The sequence below is a fragment of the Panthera uncia genome, unplaced genomic scaffold, assembly GCF_023721935.1.
Source record: "Panthera uncia isolate 11264 unplaced genomic scaffold, Puncia_PCG_1.0 HiC_scaffold_454, whole genome shotgun sequence".
Taxonomy (NCBI): Eukaryota; Metazoa; Chordata; class Mammalia; order Carnivora; family Felidae; genus Panthera; species Panthera uncia.
In genome coordinates, this window is record NW_026059599.1 from 22,304 (window position 1) to 32,268 (window position 9,965).

At 58.6% G+C, this 9,965-nt stretch overlaps 1 protein-coding gene across 2 annotated transcripts; it reads left to right on the top strand.

Annotated features, from left to right (window-relative positions):
• The first annotated feature begins 499 nt into the window (after positions 1-499).
• On the top strand, positions 500-4,637 carry LOC125918113 (translation initiation factor IF-2-like). Of its 2 annotated transcripts, XR_007456381.1 has the most exons (3): positions 500-873; positions 1,045-1,188; positions 1,657-4,637. XR_007456381.1 is itself a non-coding variant. In XM_049624155.1 (2 exons), the coding sequence occupies exons 1-2, from the start codon at positions 1,071-1,073 to the stop codon at positions 3,645-3,647; spliced, it is 504 nt and encodes a 167-aa protein (XP_049480112.1). In that variant the 5' UTR covers positions 500-1,070; the 3' UTR covers positions 3,648-4,637. The 2 variants fall into 2 exon arrangements, 1 of the variants encoding a protein (XP_049480112.1); XM_049624155.1 differs by having other exon boundaries at positions 500-1,188; positions 3,262-4,637.
• The last annotated feature ends 5,328 nt before the right edge of the window (positions 4,638-9,965 follow it).

Below are 9,965 nucleotides of genomic sequence, written 5' to 3' on the forward strand. Positions count from 1 at the left end.
AGGCCGGCGGTCGGGGTTTGGGGGAGTCTGGAGTCGGGAGTGAGGAGTTGAGGAAGGAGCGCTCGAGTTTCCGAGGGACATTGGAACGCGGAGCTGTCCGTCACGCGCTCATCTGCATATTCGGGCGCCCGCCCCCTCCCCTGCTCCGCCCGCTCCGCCCGCTCCGCCCGCTCCCGCTGCCGGGCCGCGGCCGGGGGAGGGGCGGGGAGGGGAGGGCGGAGGAGGAGGAGGAGGAGGAGGAGGAGGCGGCGGGAGGGCGGGGGAGAAGGAGGGAGGGACGCGCAGGCTTTTGTGGCGCAGTCGCCTCCCGCGCAGCCCCAGCCCGCGGCCCGCGGCCCCGCAGCCCGGCCCGGCCGAGCCCCGAGCCCCGGCGCGCGCCCCCTCCCACTCGATCGTACTCCCGCCGCCCCCCCCCCTCCGCCGGCCTGCTCCCCGCCGCCGACCCCGTCACCTTCCCCGTGCCCCCCCCCCCCCCCCCCGCCCCCCCCCCCCCCCCCCCCTCCCCGTTCGGCCCGCGGGGACTGAGCGGAGGCCGTCCGCACGCAGGCCGGTCTGGTCCACTTGGGGGACGCACGGCCCGCGCCCCGCTCTGCGCTACGAAGAGGCCGGCCCAGGTGACCGCGCGCGTGTCCCCAGGCTCCGGCCGGGAGCCGCGGGCCGAAGGGAGGGCGGGGTGGCAGCGCCGGCGGCCCGGGTCCTCCTGGGAGTGGCGTGCGCGGCTCTCACCTCCACCTTCCCGGGTCCCCTCTGCCTCGCCGTGGAAGGCGCCCCGCGTGGCCTCGGGTCCGGTCGCCTGCCCCGCGCCGTCCCGCGTGTCCCTGCGGGACCCGGATCCCGGGCGCCTTCCTCGCGGACTGCCAGGAGGGCCCAGAGGTGAGCTTGCTGCCCCGAAGTCCACAGCGGAGACCCGGGGCTCTGGGCGTGAGGACTTTCCGCTTTGGGGAAGGTTTAGACACACGCCGCCCGTGTCCCACCCGCGAAGATGCCACCCCTCCCCCGAGAGTTTTATTTGATTTTATTTTAATAAGTTGACTCCTCCGTCAGACGTGTGTCGTAAAGCATTCTAGAGAATGACTGTCACCGGACAGACCGCCTCTGGCACGAAGCGAAGCCTTGCTGTCACTTGGGGAGGAAGGAGAAGGAGCCAGGCCGCTGGCAGGAGCGCAGGCAGCGGCAGAGGTAGCCCAGGTAACTGGCGGCTCGGACGTGCCTCTGGGGGCCCGGAGGGGAGATGCTTAGCGGCGGGCCCTGGGACCCCAGCCCCAGAAAACACTTCACTCCATTGCCCCTCTTCCACCCCTCCCCCACCAGGGGCAGGAGGGTGCTGGGGGAGGGGGTACTGGTCCCCGAGGGGGGGGGTTGCTCAGGAGGTCCACCGGGTATCCGTGTGTGCGGTCCTGGGCTGACGCCCACCCAACAGGTGCCCCTTCCCCAGAGGCCGCCTCGGAAAGGTTTCCTGTAAGGTCCAATCGCTGCAGGTGAGGGCTCGGCCTGCAGCCCTCTCGCCCCCACACTTCGCTGCACTCTACCCTGGCAGCCCGGTTGCCGAGTTCTGTTAAGGTCCTGCGGGGGCAGACCCCGGGCTAGGCTGCAGCCCAGTCCTGTTGGCCAGCAGAACTTTGAAGACATAGTTAAGCTGCGTTTGTCTTTCCCTAGGTCCAGGGGAGCCCCTCCCAAACCCAGGTGTCGGGCTTCAGAAGAACCCATCCTCCGTGGCCTGCAGGCTTCTGGCTCCTAGTAGGTGCCCGTTGCCTCCAGCCGCCACCAGTCTTCGGGCTCCTGCCTGCCCAGGGCTCCCCCCTTCCTAAAATCCAGCCTCCTGGCTTCAACCTCCACATCGCCGCTTCCCACACGCTGGGCCACTTGGAGGACCCAGCCCGGTGGTTCCCACCACGCTGCCGCCCCACGTGGGCCGTCCTAACTCAGTGTAGGGCAGACTTTACAGCAATTATTGAAGTGTCGAAAAGGAAAGAGAAAATGGAGGGAGCATACCAGCGTCGGGGTCTGGGATGTTTTTGGTCTTCCAGAGAGGGGATTCTGGGAGGTAGAGGCCTCGAAAGAGAGTCACCCAGGTGGGATGACAAACGCAACAGCCAACGGATCAGATTGCAGGCTTCGGGGGTTCGCTTCCAATTAGATAGTTTAAGTGAAAAAAAAATCAGGTCTAATGTTGATCACCAAGGATGATTGGCCTGCAATGTTTCTATTTCCACCAAAGGCCAGTTCCTGCTGTGTTTCATTAGCATTTGGGGCTCGTCCCCTGGCCCTCCCTCTCTCTCCCTCCACCCCCCTTGGGCCTGATCTCTGCCAGGGGCAGAAAAGAAAACAGCGAATTATTACAAAAACATCCCCAGTTTGGAGCAGGAGCGTATGCTCCGGATACAGTCGATTTTGACATCAATTAAGTATATAAGCAGACAAGGCCACGTGGCTTTGGAGAGGCTCCCGCCGCCCAGGGCGCGTCTCCACCGCGGCTGTCTCCTCTTCGCCTCTTTCCCGCGAGCTGCTGATTCTGAAGACAGCCTCTTCCTCCCGCGTATTTCCCCCCGCAATTACAACCCTCCGCTGGATTCCAAATTCTCCATCCTGCTGCCTGCTACTAATAAAAACCGTCTACCTTGCACTATTAAGCAGTCGAATCGCAGTGCCTGCCGCTTTTATTGGTAGTGACTGTAGCAAATTAACATGCCTACGCAGAGACATTAAAACTTACGCTCGCTCCGCATTGTTCCTGGAATACATAAACTTCGTTTCACGTTAAAGCTCCCGGATGTTTTTTTTTTTTTTAAGTCACTTTCCTTGTCTTGGATTAAAGTTGGCTGGCCCTTCTTTTAAAACAAGTCAGTGGGAAAAACAGGCTGCAAGCGAGGAGGCCCGACGCGGTGGCTCGGCACGCGGCCGCCCGCGAGGGTGGCGAACTCCGTCCCCGGTGACCGCGGAGGGCGCAGGCCGCGCGGGGAGCGAGCCGCTGGCCCCGGGCCCCACTGGCCGCCCGTGCAGCAGGGCGGGGACCCGGGCGCTTTGGTGGCGGGCGAGGGTTGTCCGGGCGCCCGGCCGCGGCTGTTTTCGTGGCGTCCGAGCCGGAGCGGCGGACAGAGGCGAGGCCCGCGCGGCAGCCCCGGCCAGCTGCGGTGACAGCGCGATGGCTCGTAACCGTCACGTAGGCGGCGCGCGGTTTCGGGCTCGGTTTCCCTCTCCTCCCCTCCGCGCGCTGATGAAAAGAAGTTAACACCGTCGCATTTCTGTGTCTTGTCCCCACAGCCGCCGGTGCCTTTAGAGCGAGTCGGCGTGGACACGCACGTTTCAAGGAGCCGGGGCGTCCTGCGAGGCCGAGCGCGGAGAAAGGCCTGGAGCCGGGCTTGCGCCCGAGGGTCTCTCGGAAGGAGCTGGCGGCGCCGGCCGGGCCGCCTTGCAGACTCGGTCGGCCCTGGGCTCTCGGGCGGGGCGCGGGGAGGCCGGGGAGCGGCGCGGGCCCGGGAGTCGTGCGCGCGGGCGGCGAGGGGGCGCTGTGGCCCGCGGCTGCGGCCTGGTCCCTGCAGCGGTGGCCCCGGCGCAGTCCCCGGCCACTGAACGGCGGTGGGCGCTCTCGCCCCGGCCCGGCCTACCTCTGCCCGCGTCGCTTTAACTTGGGGAAGAAGGAAAACTAGGCCGGGGCGTTTCGATGAACCGAAGCCGCGCACGAACTTGTTTCACTCTGTCTCACTGCCGGGTAATGGGCGCAGTTTGTAGGGTTGGTGGCAACACTTACAAAATGGAACGTGTAATGGGGGGGGGGTCGATTAAGGTGAAGCGTACACATTTGCCCCCAGGGCTGTGACTTTCGCCACATCGGCGTGCGCGCGTCAGGGCACCTGCCCAGCGTGTTCCGAATCCCGGGTCGCTGCTGGCCCACGACTTCCTGGGGCCCTGCAGCAAACGCAGCCAGAAGGAGTCGGGGGTCACGAAGTTCGGGTCTGCAACTTCCTTTGTTTCCGTCTCCCTCTGTTTCTCGCAAAGCAGCGCTGGCCGCCGTGAACTGCGCGAAGAGCAAGTCCCAACGAGACGCGAATCTCTCTCCGGCGCGGGTACCTCCGGGCTCGTCTGACGGAGCTGCAGATGCGGCGCTCTTCGGAGGTTCTCAAACACGGTTCCGGTGAGACCTGTTCCCGCAGAGCGAGCGCGCGGGGAACCCTGGCAGGCGGGGGTGGGGTGGGGAGTCCCCTCGCCCCTGGCCTGGAGCCGCCTGCGGCCTCGCGGGAGGAGACCCGAGGGCGCGGCCCCCAGAGGCCGGGGGCAGCCCGTGGCGTCGGGACCCCAGCACCGAGGGCACCTCTCTGGCTCCCCAGGCACCGGTGTTTGGTTACCGGTCGCTGACTCGAGCGTAGCGACGTCAGACCCCGGTCCCTTCGCGCGGGCAGCCGAGTGTGCGTCCTCCCCGCGGCGCCCGCCTCCGACGCGTCCCCCCTTCCGCGCGTCCGGCGGCCTCTGTCCCTGCCCGCCCCCCGCCTCCCCCCGTCCGCGTCCTCCCAGCTCCTCTGCCGCCGCTTCCCCCGCCTCCGGCGCGCAGCCCCCGGGCCCGAATTCCATTCCCGGAGACCCGCTTCGGGAGCGGCCCGCGTGGGTCAGCGATCCGCGCGGGAGGCAGGTGGGCGAGCCCCCCCCCCCCCCCCCCCCCCCCCCCCCCCCCCCCGCGGCCGCCCCCCCCCCCCCCCCCCCCCCCCGGGCTTGGCCGTCGCCGCTCGAGCGGGGGGCGCACCTCCGGGGGCCGGCGGCGCAGACCGAGCGGAGCCCGCGGGCGCAGGAGCAGGTAGGACCCCCGCTCGCAGGAATACGCTGGCGAAGGAGGCTTCTCTTCAGCCGTCTGACGGCTGCTTTAGCGCCTGTCTGGGGCCGTGTTGCATCGCCTCGGGCTCACTCCTCGTCGGCCGTGTGTACCCCAAAACAGCTCGCCCAGACCGCCGACTCGGGGGCACAGGGCAGGCGCACAGGCCAGCCCGGCCCCTACCAAGCTCTCCCGGAGGCTGTGGCACACCTGGGATTGCTTAGGTAGGGAGGGCAGGACGGTTTTGTTTCTTTTTTGCTTTGGATTTGTTTTGTTTTTCTTTTGAAAAACCGGAGAGCATGCGGAAGCCATTTGACAAATTGCACCAAAACAGTCACCATGAAAACTTCAGTTGGGCAGCGTAGAAATGGCCGACCCCCGCCAGGGGGAGGACACTGGAGCGTTTGCAGATAGGACAAGCATTGCTGTGCAGAGTCAGAAAGAATCCTCAGAGTCCGTGAGTGAAGACGAGCCATTTGGTGGAAAAATGGACCCGAGATAGGAACAGACTCTGCAGAGAGCAGGTCTGAAAAGGCTCAAGGATGCCCCAGCTCCCTAGTGATGGGAAATCAGAGAGTGGCCCAGATGCGACTTTCTGTCCACTGGAGGCCACCGGACTAGGCCCCAGGGTGCAGGCACAGGGAATGTCTCTCACTGCAGTGCTAGCTTAAATTGCTGAGAGGAAGGTAGGGAGCTGTTCGGCAGCACGTGGGAGGTCAGCAGACACCCACTTCTCTGGTCTGCAACCCACTGCTTCCTGGTCCACCACAGAGAGCAGGCCAGTGGAGGCAGGGAGGGGTGGCCAAACACAGCCCGGCAGCGTTGTTTGCCAAGTGCAAACTGGAGACCCCCGGACCGCAGTCAGCGCAGGCCTGGATACGCAACGTGGGGCATATTTCATGGAATACGGTGGTCCCCAGGGGTGAGTGTGCTTGAAGGTAGTGCTCCTTGGGTCAAAATGTGTAAGTCCTGAAGGTACAAAGCTGAGTGAGAAAAAATGATCCTCAAAAAGGAAAAGGATTCGGGCAAGATGATGCAGAGGGTGGAGTTTTACGAATGACAATATTCTGTGCTATTTACAGACGGGGTGGGGGGCTGTCCCAGAGGCTGCTGTCACAGTGTGGGAAGGAAGGCCTTCACTCCCCTGCAGGGTGCCTGAGTACTTGTGAAGGGGGGGGGGGGGGATTTGGAGGGGGGTCCAGTGCTATTGGTGATGTTTTAATTCTGAAAAGTGTATCTGATGTAAATGTCCCACAAAGGGTGAATGATTATTAACTTGGAATGACGGTCACATGCAGTTATGTTACTCTGTACATTTCTATCGTGTGGAAATATTTTGTGTTGAAAATGAAAATAAAAAATAAGAGTTAGCATTTTAAAAAGTGTTATACTACAGAAGAAGTATAATTTAGGGGTTTTACGTAAAAACAAAACAAGGGGGTGCCTGGGTGACTCAGTCCGTCAAGCATCAGACTTTGGCTCAGGTCATGATCTCATGGTCCGTGAGTTCGAGTCCCGCGTTGGGCTCTGTGTCGACGGCTCGGAGCCTGGAGCCTGCTTCGGATTCTGTCTCCCTCTCTCTCTGGCCCTCCTCTTCTCATGCTCTATCTCTCTCCAAAATAAATAAACATTAAAAAAATTAAAACAAAACAAACAAAACAAACAACTAGGTCTTGGGTTTGCTGTTCAGACCTTTAAATGGATTTTGTCACCTGTGTGTATGTCTTTGTGCCATTATCCGAGGCCCGGCAGGGGGACGGGCTGCTTGGGCAGCAGGCTCCCCAGGATCACTGTGCCTTCCATCTGGGGTCTGCAGAGTCACTGCCTCGCCTTGTGGGAGGTGGGCCTGGCCCCTGGCTCTGCTCTGGGCAGGGTGCACCGTGGGCACTGAGGCCTCCAGGGAAGGGGAAGGTTCAGGGAGCGCTGCAAGTGTCCGTGGGGAGAGGCTTGCCTTGACGCTGAGTGCATTCCCGCATCTTCCCTGATGTCACAGCGAACATCTTTAAGAAATTCCAATCGAGGTTAGAGAGAGGGGCTGGGGGCAGCACACAGCCTAGCGAGGAAAGGAGAAGAGAGGCGGGCCTGGGAGACAGACGGTGCTGCTCTGCCAGGCTGTGGCCCTTCAACACCGCCTCACTCCTGGAGGAGACTCCTCCGGCCTTTCTTGCCTCAAGCTCCTTCTAGAAACAAGGCACTCTCACTCTCCTCTCCGCTGCAGCCAGAGGGATCTGGGTCTTCACATACAAATCTGCTCAGGGCCCTTGCTCAGTGGGAGAAGCCGCGAGGCCGGGTCCTTTGGCCTGGCCCGTCAGCGATCATAGTGGTCTGCATATGTCATTCTGCTCCCCAACCTGTTTAGAGCCTGGCCAGGAGGTGGGCACTCTCGCCTGGGAACCACCGCACTTCCGAAAGCTTCCCTGTGCCAACATGGCCGAGAGCCCTTTGGAACTCGTTTCTGCCCACAGCTGTAGGCTGGCAGCTCCCCGGCTCTCTGCTCGCAGCACCCTGGCCCACTGGCCTTTCCACCAGCAGCCACATTCCCTCCCTGGCCTGGCCTCTACAGATTGCTTCACCCCGTCAGTCCTTCCCCCTCTTTCTCCTTGGGACCTGCTGGTGTCCGGGTAGGCGGGCTCTCTGACCTCATTCTCCCACCCCCCAGTCCAAGCCTGGGAAAGTCATGAACACTAAATAAGTGTTGAATAAATGAATGAATGAAAGAATGGGTGGATGAATGGCTCACTCCTGGTTGTTCATTTTTACTTGTAAGGGGCACAGCAAGGAGCCGAGGGAGATGAACCGAGAACTGACCCGGACACTTGTGGAGATTTCACCACTGCTTCCCCCTGGGGCAGTCCCCTGCACCTGAGCGTCGTGGACCTCCGGTCATGGGGCAGATCAGATGACAGGAGCCCTGGCTCTCCAATGTACGGCATGATCAATTTTGGGTGTTAAACTTTAGGACCTAATAGATATGCACATTGAAAATAACGTGGAGTTTTTAAAAAATCCCTGAGTTAGGGGCACCTGGATGGCTCAGTTGGTTGAGCGTCCAACTTTGCTCAGGTCATGATCTCACAGTTCGTGAGTTCGAGCCCCGCTGACAGCTCGGAGCCTGGAGCCTGCTTCGGATTCTGTGTCTCCCTCTCTCTCTGCCCCTCCCCCACTCTCACTCTGTCTCTCTCTCTCTCAAAAATAAATAAACATTAAAAAGAAAATTCCCGAGTTAGCCATCGGCCCCCAAACTTGCATTCCTTGAGCAAAGTGGGCATGCATTTTCTGTTTTGCATCCGGAATGACCTGTGCTGTTCCCAGCACATAGCAGGTGCTCACAGCAATTAATTGGGTTGACTGAATGAATGCGTGTTGACATTTGGGAAAAGGAAACTTGAACATGAGCAAACTGAACGGTGATGATGTTTTACATAAAATATTCAGGGTGGGAAAGAGTTATAGTATTTAAAAAATTAATTTGATTCCAGCAAGAATTTTGTGGATACAGGCAGATCAATTCCCAAATTTATTCTTAAAGGCATGGTCATTAGTACTGCTTAAATAATTTTAGTGAAGGACAAAGTAGGGGGAATCAGTCGATTTTATTTTAAGACGTTACATGGCTACCAGAGTCCGGAGTATGTGGTGCTGGTGGAGGGACAGACATGTAGACCATCGGAGCAGAATAGAGAGCACAGACACAGACCCACACGAGCCTGACCTGTTTGATGACAATGAAAAACGATTCAATGGAGGAAAGTTAGTCTTTTCCACAAATGGCGCTGGAGTCACTGGACATTCCCAGCAAAACAACAACATGTACATCATGTCAGCCCAACTCTCACACGTTGCTCAATAATGAACTAAAAACGGATCACTGACTTAAATGGAATTGTAGAACTTTGAGAAAAACATAGAAGAAAATCTTTAAGATCTAGGAGCTAGGCAGTGAATTCTTAGGCCAGAAAAAGCATACCCAGAAAAGGAAAATTTGATTAATTGAACTTGATCCAAATTAAAATTTTTGTTCTGGGAAAGACACTTCCAGTTTTAACTATTATTCTTTTTGTGAAAGATATTTGTAAAAGAACACAAAGATGAGCTGCAGAGTGAGGGAATTATCTGCAAAACACATATCCAACAAAGGACTAGTATCTACAATATATAAAGAACACTAAAACAAAGCAAAGCAAACAAAGAAAGAAAGAAAACAATGACAGGAGACCATCATTTGGAATTTGGACAAAAGATCTAAGAAGACATTTCACCAAAAAGGATATAGAGATGGAAAATAGGCACATGAACAGATGTTCAATGTCATCAAGGAAATGCAAATTAAAACCACAATGAAAGGCATGACCCCCCTCGAATGGCAAAGGTAAATAGAAGAGTGACACCCTCAAATGCTGGTGACCACGTGGAGAAGCGGACACATCCACACCTTGCTGGTGGGCATAACAGAATGATACATTCACTCTGGAAAACAGTTGGGCAGTTTCTTCCAAAACAAAACTTGAAACTCCCACGGAGTCTGGCAGTTGCGTTCTTGGGCATTGGTCCCAGAGAAACAGAAACGTGCATTCACACCGACTCTGCACACGGATGTTCCCAGCAGCCTTATTTGTAATAGAAACTGGAATCAGCCAGATGTCCTTCTGAGGCCGCTACTGCTCAGCTGTGCACACAGTGAGCTGTGGGTCCACGAGGCAATCCCAATGGGTCTCCAGAGAATTAGGTTGTGGGACAAGAGCCAATCCCAAAGGCTACCTACGGCACGACACATAGAATCTAAATCAAAAATGGATAGAACGTTTCGGAATGAGAAGATCGGAGAAGCGGGCACCAGTTTGGTGGGGACAAGGGTGGGGAGTTGGGGGAGGTGAGGGAAATGGGCATGTCCATACAAGGGAATGGGAGGCACCCTTGGGATATTTTGTGCTGCCCCCTCTGAGCACTGTGACCAGGGCCCGGTGAGACCACCCCCTTCCCAGGACACAGAACCAGGAGCCACATCAGTGTCCCTGCGCTGAGGCTCTGGGGGGAAGTTGCAGGAGCACCAGGCAGACACTCAGGAAGCGGAACTCTAAGAGGGGACCTTTCTGCATTGTTCTCTTAATTTCAGGGAGGCCTGGAGGGGAGGATTTGTAACAGTACCAGTGGATACAAATCAGTC

Bases quoted from the DNA above. Each gene is read 5' to 3' on its own strand.
- LOC125918113 (XM_049624155.1), top strand. From the start codon at position 1,071: ATGACTGTCACCGGACAGACCGCCTCTGGCACGAAGCGAAGCCTTGCT. The intron at 1,189-3,261 runs GTAACTGGCGGC...TTGTCCCCACAG, and splicing joins CAGCGGCAGAGGTAGCCCAG to CCGCCGGTGCCTTTAGAGCG.